The 18,271-nt window shown below is 32.3% G+C and overlaps 2 protein-coding genes across 6 annotated transcripts; one reads left to right on the top strand and one right to left on the bottom strand.

Moving 5' to 3' along the window:
• LOC142240480 (uncharacterized) lies at positions 1–6,351 on the bottom strand. 2 transcript variants are annotated; one of them, XM_075312182.1, is made up of 3 exons: positions 6,022–6,348; positions 5,738–5,949; positions 1–316 (listed from the first exon to the last, which is right to left on the bottom strand). In XM_075312182.1, exons 1-3 carry the CDS (start codon positions 6,220–6,222, stop codon positions 277–279), a joined length of 453 nt encoding a protein of 150 aa, XP_075168297.1. In that variant the 5' UTR covers positions 6,223–6,348; the 3' UTR covers positions 1–276. The 2 variants fall into 2 exon arrangements, with proteins under 2 accessions (XP_075168297.1, XP_075168296.1); XM_075312181.1 differs by lacking the exon at positions 1–316 and having other exon boundaries at positions 5,477–5,949; positions 6,022–6,351.
• Positions 6,352–8,544: 2,193 nt separating this feature from the next.
• On the top strand, positions 8,545–16,987 carry Miro (mitochondrial Rho GTPase). 4 transcript variants are annotated; one of them, XM_075308977.1, is made up of 9 exons: positions 8,545–8,764; positions 8,830–8,932; positions 9,353–9,590; positions 10,790–11,001; positions 11,068–11,220; positions 11,303–12,157; positions 12,229–12,578; positions 15,497–15,559; positions 16,037–16,987. In XM_075308977.1, exons 3-9 carry the CDS (start codon positions 9,380–9,382, stop codon positions 16,170–16,172), a joined length of 1,980 nt encoding a protein of 659 aa, XP_075165092.1. In that variant the 5' UTR covers positions 8,545–8,764; positions 8,830–8,932; positions 9,353–9,379; the 3' UTR covers positions 16,173–16,987. The 4 variants fall into 4 exon arrangements, with proteins under 4 accessions (XP_075165092.1, XP_075165093.1, XP_075165091.1 ...); XM_075308978.1 differs by lacking the exon at positions 8,545–8,764 and having other exon boundaries at positions 8,771–8,932; positions 15,497–15,535; XM_075308976.1 differs by lacking the exon at positions 8,545–8,764 and having other exon boundaries at positions 8,771–8,932.
• Positions 16,988–18,271: the final 1,284 nt, after the last annotated feature.

The following is an 18,271-nucleotide window of genomic DNA, read 5'->3' as shown; positions in this document are numbered from 1 at the left end:
TATTTTTTATACTTATATATTATAACAACTTTATTTCTGTGGGAGTCTTTTTCACTAATGCCCCGATCATATTTTGTCCATAATAACACAAAGGAAAACAAAACTATATGTATTATAAATATAAAAAAAATATAATGACGAAAGAAATATCGTACTCGTAAGCGATTAACTTCGATCCAAACAAAACAAACAAATGTTAATAACGCTTTGTAGTTTTGGTTTTTAAAGATAAATCATCTCTCCGAGTATAGTTGAATTCGTCAACTCTATATAATTCTACTTTACAAGTTTATCTGTATCCTCAAAATAGTCGCTGCGTGAGCGTCGTTCGTCAAGCAAGGTTGTGTTTTTTCAAGGCTGAGCTTCACGGAACTTGATCACTGCGGTTTTTCGAAATCAAGAAGATTGTGAAATTCTATCTATTTGGTTTCTCTTTTCTTTTTGATTTGGAAAAGAAAAATTGTTACCTATTATTGGCAAGGTGTATTTGCTGATTTTTGTTTATAGGCGGTAAAAATGCCGAATGGGACTGAGGCAAATGTCCCGCCAATTCCACCACCACCGGACATTGGGCGAAGATGCAGATCTAGAAGCCGGAATAAACTAGGAGGAAGAGAGGAAAGTCTGGACAAGCAAGGCACTAAGGTACCGAGATTAGAGGGTCGCCGTGATGTTAAAACATCTGGAGGTTCTCAGGTGAACCAATCGACCATGCTGACTAATTCTAGCCGTGTTTATGAATATGATGCAACAAGCGAAGGCCCCTTTTTAACGTTTTTAGAAACTTTTACGTCTGGCAACGAAAGAAAGCCGATTAACACCATGGCTGCGGCTAGATTCCTCAAAACGTTAAATATACCCAATATTCTGGAAATTGTTAAAGTTGGGTATGGAAGAGTGAAAGTTGTCTTCAAAGATGGTGCTTCGGCAAATAACTTCGTGAAGGATGCCCGTTTAAGTGAAGGTGGATATCAGGCCAGAATATTGGCTCACTTCGTGTCTATAGTAGGAGTTATTTATAATGTACCGGAAGAAATTTCCACAGAGGAGCTAAAAGAGGATTTAAAAACCAATGAGACAACGATTTTGGATATTATTCGAATGACTAGAAAAGAAAGAGGAGAGACCATAAATACAAGGAGAGTGAAGGTCATCTTCAAGGGGCGCAAATTGCCAGAGGTTATTGACTATAGTGGTGCAAAATTGAGGGTACACCATTTTATCCCCTTTGGTCAATGCTATCGGTGTTTCCGATTTAACCATTTTGCAGATCACTGCAAATCACCTGCTAATTGTCGTATTTGCTTCCAACGCCACGAAGTGGTTGACCCGAATAATTGCAGTAACCCGATCACATGCTCTAACTGTGGACTGGCGCACCCTTCCAATAGCCGCGACTGCCCTGCAAGGGAAAAGGCTTTTAGAATTAAAAAAATCATGGTCGTTGAGAATCTATCCATCCGAGAGGCAAGATCTAAATATTCTGCCATTTTTTCGAATAGGTTTGATATTTTGGATCAAAATCTTGATGTGGCTTTTCCCCCCATTCGGCACAAGCCGAACTTTAAGCCTTTCGCTAATAACAGCAATGTGAGCAACAATCTTGATGCAGCAAAAGATCTTCATAAACAATTTTCGTTTGCGCGAGTCGCCAAACTGAATATAAATAAGGAACGAGAGGAGGCTAACGCAAGAAGGACACAAAAAGAGCACCAGGCTGCTTTACAAGAAGGTGAGACGTATAAAGCTCCAAACGGTGTAGGTATTATTGCAGCGGAGAATTTGAAGACATCTGGTTTTGAGAGAGCTATAAATGAATTAGCTAAGAAATTAAATAATTACATTGTTGTGGGTGCAAATGGCTCCGGAGGAGACCATTTGAACTTCATTCAAGATCTTCATCAAGATATGAATCGCTTTTTTGCTACGCAAGACGTCGAGTTGATAAAAGCTGGGGGGGCCACTAGCCTCTCAGTGTAATTTTGTTTTTTTTCATTGTATTATTATTGTTAAAGAAAAGATGAGAATTTTACAACTGAATATTCAGAGCCTGAGAAAGAGAGAGAACAAAGATGTCTTGGAATTATTTCTTGAGACTAACAAGATAGACATAGCACTACTGTCTGAAACATGGTTGACTGATAATTCGACTACAAGCATTTGTAATTTTAATTATGTTTATAAGAACAGGAGTGATGGATATGGAGGTGTAGGCATCTACATTAGAAGAGATATATCATTTTCAATTTTGGACAAATTTCCTGTTGGGGAAGTGGTTGGTATTCGTACTCATAATTTGAGGAAAAATGTCTGTGTTGTTTCGGCTTACATACCACCTAATACCTCAAACGGTGCTTTTAAGGCGATTATTTCCAGTTTCATTGACTCTGTTGAGAACATGTCCCTTCCGATGATTTTTGGCGGTGATTTGAATGCCAAATCGCATCTTTGGGGGTCTCCAGTTTCTGATACGAGAGGTGACATTCTTGCAGATTTGATGTATGGTTCTTCTTTTTGCTGTCTCAACACTGGTGACTACACTTTTTCTGTTCGTGATGGCCAATTCTCTTTTCTTGATGTTACGTTCTGCAGAAACTTTGTTCGAAATCCGAGTTGGTCTGTTCGGAAGGCAAAACTGACTAACAGTAATCATTTTCCCATTGTAATTGAAATCTGTGATATTGATCCGGCACCAAGGGGTTTCTACAAAGTGTGCCATCGCCGTGTATTAGACGGTGTTAGTCGTTTGAGTGTGGGCACCTCATATGAGGAATTCAGTTCCAAAATGGATTCTATAATTCAAAATTGTTCGGAATACATAGATTCTAGGAACAAATATAAACCCAAACCATGGTGGGACCCCGAGGCCTCAAGATTATTTCGAAGGCGCAATGCTCTTAGATTGAAATATCACCGATACAGAACTTATGAGAACTGTCAAGATTGGATTATGGCTGACAATGAATTGAAGAACTATATTGGAACTTTAAAGAAATCGAATTTTCAAGCCTTCCTCTCTGAAGTCTCTTCGGCTTGCTCTCCGAGGGAGGTTTGGGATAAAGTGAAGAACGTGCGGAAATTTGGTAAGGAAAAAAATATAAACAACATCTGGAATGAGGAACAGAAAGAGTGTTTTATCAATATGGTCACAGAATCTGCTCCCATTAACATCCCGCCGCCGCTCTCAACTGATTTTAAAAATAGAGACCCATTACCTCAATTCGGAGTATGTGATTTTGAATCGTTCATTAGATCAAGAAATCCCGGATCTGCAGCTGGTGCTGATAAGATAACTTATGAAATGATTATTAATTTAAAGGACTCAGACAGAATTGCGTTTTTCGAAATCCTGAAGAAGCTTTTCGAGGACGGTATTTTTCCTAATTCCTGGAGGAGAATTCTTTTAACGCCGGTCCCAAAGAGGAACAAAGATGCCACCATGATCGTAAACTTTAGACCGATATCGCTTCTGAGTGTACATGTCAAATTAATAGAAGGTGTGCTGAAAAATCTGATTAATGAACATATCAGATCATTTAACCTGCTCCCTGAACGCTCTTATGCCTTTAGACCTCATCATTCGACAGCCATGTGCATAAACGACCTTGTGAATTTTGTGGCCGACCTGAAGTCGAGGTCAATGCATGTAATGGGTATGTGTGTTGATGTGGAGAAAGCGTATGATTGCACAGATATAGAGGTTCTGAAGGATGTCATGGAAATTTTGGGCTTTAACAGTCACATTACTTGGTGGATCTATGAATTTTTTAGAGAAAGGATATTAATTTGCGGGACAAAGTCGAAAGAGACATTTGGTGGACTAGCTCAAGGGAGTGGGCTGAGTCCAATTCTTTTTAACTTATACACCATTTCACTTCATCATGTCAATTCGAGTCAATGTCGTTTATTTCAATATGCAGATGACTTTGTTTTGATCTGTTATGACAAGGATTTTAACAGTACCAAGACATTGCTTCAGTCTAAAATTATTGACTTTAAGGCAAGATGTAATGAAAAGAGTCTTAATTTCAACATGGCCAAGACAAGTGTGGTTCACTTTAACAGAAGACAACGAGATTTGAATATATGCGTTGAAAACACACTCCTGAATCAAGTACAGGAAATGAAATACCTAGGTGTGGTGATCTCGACAAATGGTTCGTCGAACGAACATGTGGACTTTACGATCAGGGAGATTGAAAAGAAATGCCGCTTCATGAATATTATCAATGGGTGTCGTTTTGGAGTGCATCCGATTAAGGCATTACTTTTTTATAAAGCATTTGTGAGGTCGAAAGCTGAATATGGAGCCTCGGCTCTTTCAAATATGTCTCAAGTTGCTTCTGGCAGAATTAAAAGTTGCCTTAATAATGTCCTGAGAAAGGCCCTGGGTCTCATACGCACAACACCTGTTTCAGTCATATATCATATGGCTGGTGAATTGCCTCCTGACAAGAGATTTGAATTGGCAACGGCAAAGGAACTAATAAAAGTTTTTGCGTTGAACCTTCCGGCAAAGGAGATAATGGCTGTTCGGGATCGTCCATTGAATTCTAGTTACTACAGAATCTATCATCAATTCCAGCATATTTTTGAAGACGTCGCACAGATCTCTGAATCAATCATTAAGCCAAGTAATATAAAGTTTGATGAGGACTTTTTCAAAGGAGCTGTCAAAAATAAGGCTGAAGCTAGCGTTGAACTGGTTAGGAGTCTGAGGTTGGAGAAGGAGGCGGATCTACAAGATAGAAAGTTTGATTTAATCTTCACGGATGGCTCAGTGCATGCTGAATATACGGGGGCTGCTTTCTACCACCAGGCTTCTGGTTTGGTTCAGGCCTTCTGTGTCACCAAAAGACTGTCTTCTATGTCGGCGGAGCTTGTTGCGTTATATAAAGCTCTTGAATTTGCTACAAACAACGGGCTGACAAATATTGCATTTTTAACGGATAGTCTAGCTGGAGTTCAAGCGCTTAAAAACAACGGAGGACTTAATTTTTTGGCACATCAATTTCTGGCTCTTGCAAATGAACACTGTGGAAGCATCGAAATACATTTCATTCCCGGGCACATGGGAATACCTCACAATGAGAAAGTGGATGAAGCAGCGAAAAAGGCATTTGAAGAGGGATGGCGTTTAGATTTGAAATGGCCCTTAGGTGATGCTATTCGTACAATAGAGGAAAAATTGTGGTTGAAATGGTCAACGGAATATATACAAGAGGCGTCAGTACGAAATTCCTGTTACTTCAGAATCTTTCCGACGGTGCGGAAGAAGCCGTGGTTCGGTAATGTGGCAGTGAATACTCTTCAGTGTAAAGCAATTAATAGAATACTGAGTGACAATGCATTCTGCAATTCTACACTTTATAAGGTGCGAGTAGCTGATTCTCCAGAGTGTGAGTCATGTGGTGGGGTGGAGACCCCATCCCATGTGATTTTTGAATGCCCTAGATTTTTCTTGGAAAGAACGCACTTCACCGAATTGGATGGTATATTTGATATTGAACAATTTGTTGACAAATTTGGTATAGAAGGTTTGAGCATTTTAGCGGATTTCTTGGAGAAGACTGGTCCATGCATTTAGTTTCATCACAGCATTGCGATGTCTATTAGTGTTGGCTTTGTGATTCCGGGCCAAATAAGTCTTCCAATAAGGGTGTTTTTTTTCATCGGCATTGGGAGCAACTTAAAAGGAAAAAAAGAAAAAAAAAAAAAAAAAAAAAAATAGTCGCTGGCCACTTTGACAATAGCAGCACCTGTAGCTAAGCCAGCGATGGTGGCTACAGCATTATTATCTTGTGGTAAAACTGATTTCATGATGGCCCAAAACAAAACGCTTCCCATGGCCCACAAAGAGCCGCCCATCAGAGCGTACACCCCGCGTTTTCCGTTTCGCACGCCTGCCATCGACGGGCGTCCATAAATGTAGAATGCGGCTCCAACGACCTAAACAAATACATATACACATGAGTACGATATGATTGCATAAATCATTTCTATGGAAATTAATATACTTACCGAACTTAGCAACAATACGTTGGTCAAGTCCTTCTTGGGGCTTAGAACCTTGGATACCAGGCTAGGATTCATAACATTAACCGATAGACCCCCATATGAAACTAGTCCATGGATTGGAATGTAGTAATAATATATGTTTTCTTTTGTGAATGGTTTCAAACCGATCTTTTCGCACAAAGTGCATGCCTTCTTATCTGCCATTATTGCTTGCTATTATTTTTGGGGACAATAAAATTCGAGAATATTGGGCGGAAGGCACTACTACTCTCCTTCGATACAAAAATGCAATATGTCTTCGATATGTTATGTAAAATAGCGGCCGACGACTGTCAAAACCGGAATGAAATTTAAGTGATGTCAATCATCAAAAAAATTATATTTTTAAAGCTTTCAATAATCAAATATATACATTTTACTTTGATTACTAAACCAAAAAAATGGAAAAGGCTTGCATTCAAATTGATTTCCAAGATTTTTCCAAATGATCAGCCTAGAATTAAACAAAAAATAGAATTCAACGCATTAGAGGCAATTCCTCAAATTAAAATGCAAATAAAACAAATTTTGACAACATTTTCTATAGAAATAAAAATTTGACAAAATTTTCTATAGAAATAAAATTTTGACAAAATTTTCTATAAAAAATAAAATTTTGACAAAATTTTCAAAAAAAAATAAAATTTTGACAAAGTTTTCTATAGAAAAAAAGTTTGACAAAATTTTCTATAGAAATACAATTTTGACAAAATTTTCGAAAAAATAAAATTTTGGCAAAATTTTCGAAAGAAATAAAAATTTGACAAAATTTTCTTTAGAAATAAAATTTTGACAAAATTTTCTTAGAAATAAAATTAGGACACAATTTTTAATAGAAATAAAATTTTGACAAAAAATTTTTAGAAATAAAATTTCGACAAAAATGTTAATAGAAATAAAATTTCGAAAAATTTTTCTATAGAAATAAAATATTGACAAAATTTTCTATAGAAAAAAAATTTCTTTAGAAATAAAATTTCGACAAAATTTTCTTTACAAATAAAATTTTAACAAAAATTTTTATAGAAATAAAATTTCGACAAAAATTTTTATAGAAATAAAATTTCAACAAAACTTTTTATAGAAATAAAATTTCGGCAAAAATTTTTATAGAAATCAAATTTTGACAAAATTTTCTAAAAAAATAAAATTGTGAAAAAAATTTCAATATATTTTCATTTTCGTTTCCTGTTCTATTGTCAAATTTTGAGTAAGTTCTCCCTTTTTGTAGAAGTAAAAAAAGAAGAATAATAGAATGCATCGCATTAGAGGCAATTCCTCAAATTAAAATGCAAATAAAACAAATAAATAAATTTTATTTATTTATTTGTTTTAATTGTGCGAATTTCCTATACAATCAAAAATTCTATTAATAACTAAGCCCACTTCTATTCGAAAGTCTGTCCCATATAATTAGTAGCATAAGAGAAAGTTGTCCTAAAACATAAAAGCAAAGCTAAAAATGCAAAATTGTATTTTTCAATACTACTTTGAGCAAAGAGGATTATAGTTAATTAATTGGCAAAACTTAAAAATTGTTGGGACAATATGGAATTTAACTGAAATTATTCCAATTAAAGGCCGGAAAAGAAAACTTATTTCCCCAGATGAGCATGGTGATTTTTGATACTTTTTGTTAAACAAGCATTATTGATTTATTTTAATATAAGGCCTGTTTTCTTTTAGCACTGGATATGCTAAGCCGTTAAGGACTAAAAGAAAACAGAGTACTCGTTTATCCAGGACATCTCCAAAAATATGCAACTCTGTCATCAGCTGTTTAAAAACAATCACAGAAAATAAGTGAAATCTTGCATTTTTAATGTATCAAATGCTTCAATTAGTAATAAATATTTACTGCTGCGATTATTTATGACACTGTATAACATTGAATTTCATTTTTTTCGATAAAATAGTCACAATAAATTGCTATTGTGAATTGAAGAAGCGTCACTTTATCCAAATACAATCTGGCAACATCGGCGCGACTTGCACTGATGAGATGTTCTGGATAGAACACCAGTGCAACGATGTTCTGGATAACCCATACAAATGTTTCATCCAGTGCAAAAAGAAAACAGCCCTTTAAGAAATTATAAATATATCATGTTCGAGATATTTTGCATCGAAAATTGTTTGAGAAATTATAGAGTTGCGAAACATTTCACTTTATGGACTACATTTGAGATAATATTTTTAACGTTTTTAATTTTAATACTGGTTCAGTTTTTGTTCAGAACTGCGTTTCTTGAATTTTAGGCTAATCCTTTGAAATTTAGGCTAATCCTTTAAAACAAACAATATTTGAAAGTGTATTGAATGTAAACTTTTTTCCAACACTTGTTTTTAACTTCCAACGTCTTGTTTTATTGTGAATGATGCCTACGCTGCGCTGTGTATTTATCGTAGACATCAATACTGACGACGTATTATGAGAAGATCGATGTCAACCAAGTATTTCCAAATAAGGCGTTGTACTCAGCCGGCACATTTTCGCAAATTATTTTTTACCTTGGTATTTCCTTTTGACTACACTTATTGACTTCCCTGGAAATCCATATTTGCATTCCTTCTAATATACACAATTGTTTTCGATCGCTTTAAAAATACAAATACATTTTGAAAAAAGTAAAATTGTGTATCGCCGTCCTCCAATAAGCCCTACGCAGGCAATACCTAACACATTGGCTTTGTCATCCAATAGTGTGTGAGTGATGTGATTCTTATTGGTTTTTCATAATAAGTTTATAAGTTTATGTAATTTTGCAATAGAAAAAGGATAAATAGGATGTTCAAACAGCAACTGTGAAAATAACGGGATAGATTCCTTTCTAGGTGTAGAAATCGACAGAATTGAAGCCGAAAGAAAAAACTTGTAAGTAGCAAGTACATGCAAAATTATTGATTTACATCAAAATGGAAAGGGACGAGATTCAAGTAAAAACTAAGAACTTCAGAACAAAGGCTAAAGACCCCACCAACCATGATGACGAGATGATTTGTGACGCTAATCACAAAACGCGACTGTATGAAAATACATTTTGCAATACACTACCAAGCTTTCTCGGTCCACAAATAGACCCCCCCCACATCAGTTGTGAGCATGTGGTAAAAAATAGATTAATACGAGTGCCTTATTTGATAATTGATAAAAGAAACAAACTGCGAAAGTCTATGCCAACAAAATGATGGGGATAAATTGACAATTCTTTGTTCGATAAAAACGAATCGTTTCCCTTTCCCTTTTAAACAACAGGAAAAATAATCTATGTGTCCCTCCTCCTTTGGTTTTCAGAGGTTCTTGTAGAAGCAGTAAATCATAATGGTATCGTCTAGTGTGATTATTAGTAATTCGCAGAGAAAAAATGTACGCATATTATTGGTTGGAGATCCTGGAGTTGGAAAAACATCACTTATCCTTTCATTGGTTAGTGAAGAATTTCCCGAAGAGGTTCCACCCAAGGCCGAGGAGATAACTATACCGGCAAATGTCACTCCGGAACAGGTGCCCACAAACATAGTTGATTATTCCCGTAAGTATTACAGCATAAGAGATTCTAATGCAAAGACCGACAACAAAGGAAATTGAACAAATGGTGATTAAATCATTTGGAATTGATCCAAAATCAAAGACCATTGCCCTTCCCCCGTAACGTAGCATAACATACTGATGTATTTTGAAAAAGTGAAAATAATACAATAGTAGATAGTACCCTATTGCAAATACCAATTATTGTGTGAGAAAAAATGTGGGCCCATGGCCAAAAACAAATTCTATACAAAATAATATAGCCGAGTTAAAAAAGGGTCCATACAAAAAATGTTAGGGTTTAGAACAGAATTAAATACAAAGTTAATTAATTAATTAATTAATTTTGAGATATTGACCAATAAATTTCTCTTATAGATCTTTTATTTGTTATGGATATGCAATATAAAGTGTGAAGCTCATTCTGAATATTTCTTCTATAATTATGGTTGTACATGCATATCCGTGCGATATATAACACCCAGTAATATAAATTCAGCATTAATGGGAGTAGAAATATAGAAGTAGACAGCTCTATTAATTATTGATGACCTCAGTTGCTTATATTTATTATAAGATAAGTCGTAATTATTAGAAAATTATAATTAATAAACCTTCAATAATGGCACCATTATGCAAAAAAATTGGCAGAGATCCTTTCTTTATTTCTACCTTTAGATTTATCTATCGATCGGATTAGTCTTCTTTAGCGCGTACCAAAGATGACTCACATAGGTTTACTCCAACATGGGGCTATGTACATATAAATCAATCCAACGAGATTGCATCTGGAGAATCTAGAAGTTGAAGATTTATCTGATCAGACGAATTAAAAAATCTGGGATTTATGTACTTTGTACAGACCGATAACTCCATTTCATTCCTTGAGCATCCAGAAATCAAAATTTCCGTACCATTTTCGGGGCTTTTTTTAAACCTATGGGTAATATAATAATAACTCCATTTCATTTCTTGAGCATCCAGAAATCAAAATTTCCGTTCCATTTTCGGGGCTTTTTTTAAACAATTCTGTACAAACAAAAATATAACCTTATTCGGAATAGATAGTATCTTTTATTAAATTATTAAGTATTTTTTATACAAATTTAGAATTTGCTAATCAATGCGAAACCCTTTTAAAATTTTGTATACCCATATGAAGTGAAATATATTGTTTCTTATCATTCTCTGTATGTTTTTCAGATATCGAGCAGAGTGAAGAAGTTTTAAATGACGAAATTACAAAATGTCATGTAGTTTGCATTGTTTATGCTGTCGATGATGATGATACATTGGATCGGATAACAAGTCATTGGCTGCCATTAATAAGAAAGGCTATACCTGAAGATCAACCTAAGAAACCGGTTGTTTTAGTTGGTAACAAAGTAGATCTGATCGAATACTCAACTATAAATGTAAGTACTGATTTTCTAATTAAAAACGAAATATTACAAAAGGAAAATTATATTCTTATTTGACAGAGTGTTCTCGGTATAATGGAAGAATTCCCTGAAGTTGAAAGTTGTGTAGAGTGTTCGGCAAAGACATTGCACAATATATCTGAAATGTTTTATTATGCACAAAAAGCAGTATTGCATCCAACTTCACCTCTGTACATAATGGAAGAACAAGATGTAAGCAAACAAAACAACTGAAGAAAACCTAGGGCCAGAATTTAAATCTATTTTTCTTTTCTTTTTTCCCTTCAACTAAAAGCTTACACAAGCGTGTAAGAAATCTCTGGTTCGCATATTTAAGATTTGTGATATTGATGGTGACAATCTGCTAAATGATTATGAACTCAATCTATTTCAAAGACGTTGCTTCAATACTCCATTGCAACCCCAAATTTTAGATGAAGTCAAAGCTGTTATACAAAAGAACATACAAGATGGTATATACAACGATTCGGTTACATTGAAAGGATTCCTATTTTTGCATTGTCTCTTCATACAACGTGGCCGTAATGAAACAACTTGGGCTGTATTGAGACGATTCGGTTATAATGAACAGTTGGAAATGAACAAGGACTATTTAAAGCCAACTTTGAAAATTCCACCAGGAAGTAGTACAGAACTATCACATAGAGGCCAGCAATTTCTAACAGCATTATTTGAACGTTATGATAAGGATTGTGATGGTGCTTTGTCTCCAGAAGAACACAAGATGCTGTTTAGTACATGTCCCCAGGCTCCATGGTCATATTCGACAGATATACGAAAATCTTGCACTGTGAATGATAAAGGATGGGTAACATTAAATGGTTGGTTAAGTCGATGGGCTCTCATGACTTTGATTGATGTTAATAAGACCATGGAATATTTGGCTTATATGGGTTTTAATGTACACGAAAATGATACACAATTGGCGGCAATACATGTGACACGAGAAAGGCGTATAGATTTAGCCAAAAGGCAAAGTTCACGTTCCGTTTACATGTGTCACGTCATTGGTCCAAAAGGTTCAGGGAAAACAGGCCTTTGTCGTGGTTTTCTATTGGCTGATGATACAAAGTCATTGATTGGAAAAGAGTTCAGAACAAATGTCACACACTGCGTAAATACAGTCCAAGTAAGAACTAATTGCTTTCCATTGCTTAATGATTATATAATATTTGTGTCTCATCTCTTCCAAAAACAAAGGTCTATGGCCAGGAGAAACATTTAATTTTACGTGATATTGATGTCAAGCATGCCCTTGATCCACTACAACCACAAGAAATAAATTGTGATGTTGCATGCTTGGTATACGATACCTCCAATCCTCGCTCTTTTGAGTATATCGCACGCATTTATATTAAATACTATGCCGAAAGCAAAATTCCCGTTATGATTGTGGGTACCAAAAGTGATTTGGATGAACGTCGTCAGGATTATCTATTGCAACCTGATGAGTTTTGCCAGAAGTATAAACTTTTACCACCACACCAGTTCAGCCTAAAAAATAATAAAAAGGAAATCTATGTGAAATTAGCTACCATGGCGGCATTTCCGTAAGTATTTAGTTTTGTATGGATTATTGTACGTCAAAAACACTCACACATCACAATTCCTATGAGAAAACAATACTATTCCTTTCTATCCCCTCATAAATTCATGTCTTGTTCTTTAATCCCAATACCAAAAGGTTGGCTTCGTGTTGTTTTCAGTTAAATGTTTTAAGAGGCTGCAGTAATGCATACTACTAACAATTAGTTTTTGTTATTGGTGATTATTGTTAAATTGTTTTGTTACATTAATATTGAGCTGAAGTGGATCCTTGAAAGAATGTTTGATGCTTTCGTAATATAGAATGCTTTTGTATTACTCTTAACAAGACAACAATAGCATTTTCCCTAACATGGATTATTGGAAAAAAGGAAGTTCTAGACTATATATCAGGTTCAGTGTTTCCCTACTTTCTTCTAGACGCCAGGCAGTTAGATAGACATAAAAAATGTTTGAGACTGTTAAAATAGACATAAAAAATCTTAATATACGTTTCAGTCAGTAACGCGCTAACATCGACTTTCTCTAATTGCAAGGATGACTCTTTTCAAGTTTCGATTATGCGGTTATGAAATCCGTCGTAGAATTGTGCTTACAACTAAGGGATGAAATTTTCTGCTATTCAGCCTTAGCTTTTTAGTATTAAGTACCAAATCTCCCTGTCCCTCGAATACAATTTGGGATCAACATTAACTAAAAGGCATTTTATACGATAATGTAAGAAATAAAAAAGGGGAATATTCGAAAAAAAGAAACGATTTTCCAAAACATAACTTCAAAGTAACGTATGTTCAAAAGTTTTCATATTTTAAACTATACTGTATATGAACATAAATTCGAATATGACATTTGCAGAAGAGCTCTTAACCGATATACAAACGAACCAGCACCTTAAATACAAATTTACGAGTTCCAATCTTATATTTAAGTTCTTTTATCAAATTTTTGTGGTTAGTATAAAAAAAACAAACGAAAGAAATGTTTTATTATTTTATTTTAGATTTTTTTAGCATTTGCAATATATTATATATTTTGATAGCTTGATCTAACAAGAAATTTAAAATTTTTAAAAATTTTTTTATGTTAGCCTGATATCAACGCAGGTTGGTTTTTCGTCCAAATCAATTACTTTACATTAATTACAATTTTAAATGCGAATTAATTGGACATGAAGATTAAGGAATTGGTTATGCTATTGAAAAGAAAATGCCAGATACCCATCTTACAACCCTGACTATACATATGTTTCAGTTTTGGCTAATCCACATTTCTATAGTCTCTAGTAAGATCTGGCTGGGTGAGGTGATTCAATTTGGGTCTTATATGCTAATTTCTTATGGAAATTACACACGAGAATCATTTCTCCCAAGTTGAATCATTTTTTCACCACCACTGTGCATCATCTTCTCATATAGCAACAATCCCTTAATCTTATTTTTTCGATTTCAATTTGTTATTACATTACTGCAACAACATATGTATAGTCAGGCTTGTAAGATGGGTATCTGGCATTTTTTTCAATGGCATAATAATATCAATTCCTTAATCTTCATGTCCAATTAGCTCGCATTTTAAATTGTAAATAATGTAAAATTTTTTAAAATATTGAATTTATAGAAAATTTTGACAAAATTTTATTTCTATAGAAAATTTTGTCAAAATTTTATTTCTATAAAAAAATCTATAAAATTTCTAAAAAAAAATCTATAAAATTTCTATAAAAAAATCTCAAAATTTAATTTCCATAGGAATTTTTTTAAAATTTCATTTCCATAGAAAATTTTCTTAATTTTTTTTTATAGAAAGTTTTCTCAATTTTTTTTCTGTGGAAAATTTTCTCATCATTTTATTTATATAGAAAACTTTTTATTTCTATTTCTAAAAAAAAAATCACCAAATTTTATTTCTATAAAAAATGTTCTCTAAATTTTATTTGTATAGAAAATTGTCTTTATTTTTTTTTTAATTTAAGTAGCTCTTAGTTGGAGAGGTATATTTTGCAAAATCTACCAAAACTTCAAGAATTCTATCAATCTACCAAACAGTAAAAAATCTACAAGTTTTGGTAGAATTCAACCAACACACAAAACATATTTTTTGTCTTCAATCACAAGATTAATTGGTCCATGTAATTTTTAATTGAAATCTCTTCAATCGCAGAAATGATAGTATCAATTAAAAAATTAATTGATCCAATTAAAAAAAATTATGTGTGTGGTATTCCCGCACATCAAATTTTCTTATTTATAAAGTTAACATAAATTAATTAAATTGAGGCCAATATATTTATTTTATTTTTATCCATAAATTTTGTTTAATTTATTTTAAAATAAAATTAAATCAGCCCATTATTAAAGATTTATTTTATGATCATTACCAAATCAATTTTAAAGCATCTTAGCTAATGGTTTGTTTTTTAACCCATTTATTGTCTAAAGTTTTATTATATATTGCCTATTTTTTTAATTACATTTAAATATATCGCCGATGTTCTGAATAAGAATGGTTTCATTTAAGAATCTAGTTTTTTTATACAAATTTTCATTCGACTTATGGTTATCAAAATTACTCAGAATATCAGAACTTCGACGATATAATACAATAAAAAAGATCACCGTGCATTGGAGATATTTGGATTCTCTCCCAAAATGTATTTCCTTGACAATATCTTTCCATACACAAACACAGTGAAATAAATCTCTTCATTAGGAAATATAATTGATATTAATAATACATATTTTTATTTTTCTTTTTTCAATATACAAACATGGTGGTGTGATATGTTAAACAAAATGTCATTTACTGTGGTTTGTGGTATATGAAAATAAATTAATGACAAAAACAAACACCCTATTTTGAAAATATACACATTTGCAATTTGCCACACATGAAAATGAAATGAAAAAAAACAAACAATTTTTAGACGCTTTCAAGCCGCATGGATACTATTTTACAAGCAAAGGTTCGTACAGCTGTGGGAATCGTCGTAAGTTTAAAATATCTACTAAAAACTGTCGTTAATATCCAATATCAATGTCTTTTTTTTCTTTTCTACTCGATGTTTTTGTGCGAGTGTTTGAGCAAATTCCTAACATCAACAAACACCACGAAATGCTAATTATATTAAAAAAAACTGGCAAATTGTTGCAATAGCACCCTTTCGCTACATGCTTCCTTCATAACACAACTCTTCTGTTATAAACATTTTTGATTTTTACTGATTTTATGATTATTTTTTCCTTCGATATGTAAAAAAGTTAATTGTTCACAATTTTTTTGTTTTCATCCATTGATTCACTTTTGTATCATTCTATAATTTTTTTTGTTATTAACAAGACCGTAAGTTATATGTATAGATCCCCATTTACTCCTAATTTAATGCTTTTTTCTATTATGTTCTTCTTTTGCATTGTTATACATGAATAAAATTAATATATTATTTTTCTTTATTTTCAACATCCAGTCATTTACGTCAATTTGGCCTTATGACGGAGGACCCTACTCTCTGGTGGAAAGCTGGTCTGGGTGTAGCGGCAGCAACTGTCTTGGGTTTTGTAGTCTTAAAAGCGGTACACAGTCTTACATCGCCCACCCATTGAACAATCCGTGCTAGTCCTCCAACAAATGGAACATTGTTAGTTTTAGCGTTCACCTATCACCAATGCGTGTGTGTACATATACTTAACTTTATTCGTCACTACAACTATCCCAAAGCAAGCTACGGAAACGGTTCATTAGTTTTATTCCAAGGATTAAGCAATGTTATCAATATAAGACGACCACGTTTCCATCATGATGAAACGCTATCCCTACAAATAAACCACAAATTGTCTCATCTTTACATACATAGCCAAAAATATGCTAACAGCAATGGAACCCCCCTCCCAAATCAAAGAAAACATGGTCAACAAGCCTGCATATATTTTTATATTGTAACTCTAATATTAACTACTCCAAATCACATTGTGTTGTATATAAATATACATCGATATGATCCCTATCTCTCTCTTTCAATCTTAGCTTCCTTTCTAATATCAAAATTAGTTATGTTGCAACAGCAAACATATACATACATACTTGATTTTAAATTAAATTTTTAAGTTATTTCATAATCATCTCGCATCCCATACTCCCAAAGGTTATCTAAGTCCTTTGCTTATTTAGTGTCTTCTAAAGGACTAATTAAGTATCTATAAAATCCTTTTGTCAATAGAAGTTTGTTTATGAAACAGAACCAGATCACCAATATTTTCCTTATATGATATTTCTCTGGTAAAAATATTGTATAACTAAACACAATTAAAACAAAAATCCAACACAAATCACAAAACAAATGATTATGTATTTAATTCTAAAATTACGTTTATTGTATAGATAATAAAAACCAAAATTGAGAAAATAATTGCAAAAAGTACTCAAATATGTGTTTTATTAGGAACTGACCAAGCTTGCGGCGTCGAAGTTTTATTTCTATAAATAATTTCGTCAATTTTTTCTTCTACAGACAAAATTTGGTTATGTATAGAAAATGTCTTCTAAATTTTTTTCTACAGAAAAATTTTCTAAGAAAATTTCATCGAATTTTTTTATAGAAACTTTATTCGGTTTTTTTTTTCAATAGAAATAAAGATTTGAAAAAAAATTCTATAGAATTAAAATTTTCCATAGAAATAAAATTTTGGTAAAATTTTCTATAGAAATAAAGTTTTGAAAAATTTTCTATAGAAATAAAATTTTGACAAAATTTTCTATAGAAATAAAATTTTGACAAAATTTTCTATAGAAATAAAATTTTGACAAAATTTTCTATAGAAATAAAATTTTGACAAAATTTTCTATAGAAAATAAATTTTGTCAAAATTTTCTATAGAAATAAAATTTTGGCAAAATTTTCTATAAAAATAAAAAAATAAAATTTTGACAAAAATTTTCTAGAGAAATATAATTTTGGTTAAATTTTCTATTAAAATATAATTTTGATAAAATTTTCTATAAAAATACAATTTTGACAAAATTTTCTATGGAAATAAAATTTTGACAAACATCCAACCATCTTGCAGTCTATAGGGCTTTGCCCAAATAAATTTGACAAACATTCTTTTTCTCTGTTGGTTAAGCTACACTTGTAGTTTAGTCAATGTATGGTTTTAAGCTGCAATAAAAAACAACAACAATGCTTTTGACAAAATTTTGTATGGAAATAAAATTTTGACAAAATTTTCTATAGAAATAAAATTTTGACAAAATTTTCTAGAGAAATATAATTTTGGTTAAATTTTCCATTAAACAATAATTTTGATAAAATTTTCTATAAAAAAAATTTTGACAAAATTTTCTATGGAAATAAAATTTTGACAAAATTTTGTATGGAAATAAAATGTTGACAAAATTTTCTATAGAAATAAAATTTTCACAAAATTTTCTATAGAAATACAATTTTGACAAAAATTTCTATAGAAATAAAATTTTGACAAAATTTTCTATAGAAATAAAATTTTGACAAAATTTTCTATAGAAATAAAATGTTGACAAAATTTTCTATGGTAATAAAATTTTGAAAAAATTTTCTACAGAAATAAAATTGTGACAAAATGTTCTACAGAAATAAAATTAAAAAAATGATCAATAGAAATAAAATTTTGACAAAATTTTCTAGAGAAATATAATTTTGGTTAAATTTTCCATTAAAACATAATTT

Source organism: Haematobia irritans, chromosome 5 (assembly GCF_050003625.1).
Source record: "Haematobia irritans isolate KBUSLIRL chromosome 5, ASM5000362v1, whole genome shotgun sequence".
Classification (NCBI taxonomy): Eukaryota; Metazoa; Arthropoda; class Insecta; order Diptera; family Muscidae; genus Haematobia; species Haematobia irritans.
This window is presented reverse-complemented; position numbering and strand designations above follow the sequence as displayed.

Excerpts from the sequence above, each read along its gene's own strand:
- Miro (XM_075308977.1), top strand. The coding sequence starts at position 9,380 with ATGGTATCGTCTAGTGTGATTATTAGTAATTCGCAGAGAAAAAATGTA. Across the intron at positions 9,591-10,789 it reads AAACATAGTTGATTATTCCC|ATATCGAGCAGAGTGAAGAA; the intron begins GTAAGTATTACA and ends TATGTTTTTCAG. Across the intron at positions 12,579-15,496 it reads GCTACCATGGCGGCATTTCC|ACGCTTTCAAGCCGCATGGA; the intron begins GTAAGTATTTAG and ends AACAATTTTTAG.
- LOC142240480 (XM_075312181.1), bottom strand. The coding sequence starts at position 6,222 with ATGGCAGATAAGAAGGCATGCACTTTGTGCGAAAAGATCGGTTTGAAA. Across the intron at positions 5,950-6,021 it reads ACGTATTGTTGCTAAGTTCG|GTCGTTGGAGCCGCATTCTA; the intron begins GTAAGTATATTA and ends GTATTTGTTTAG.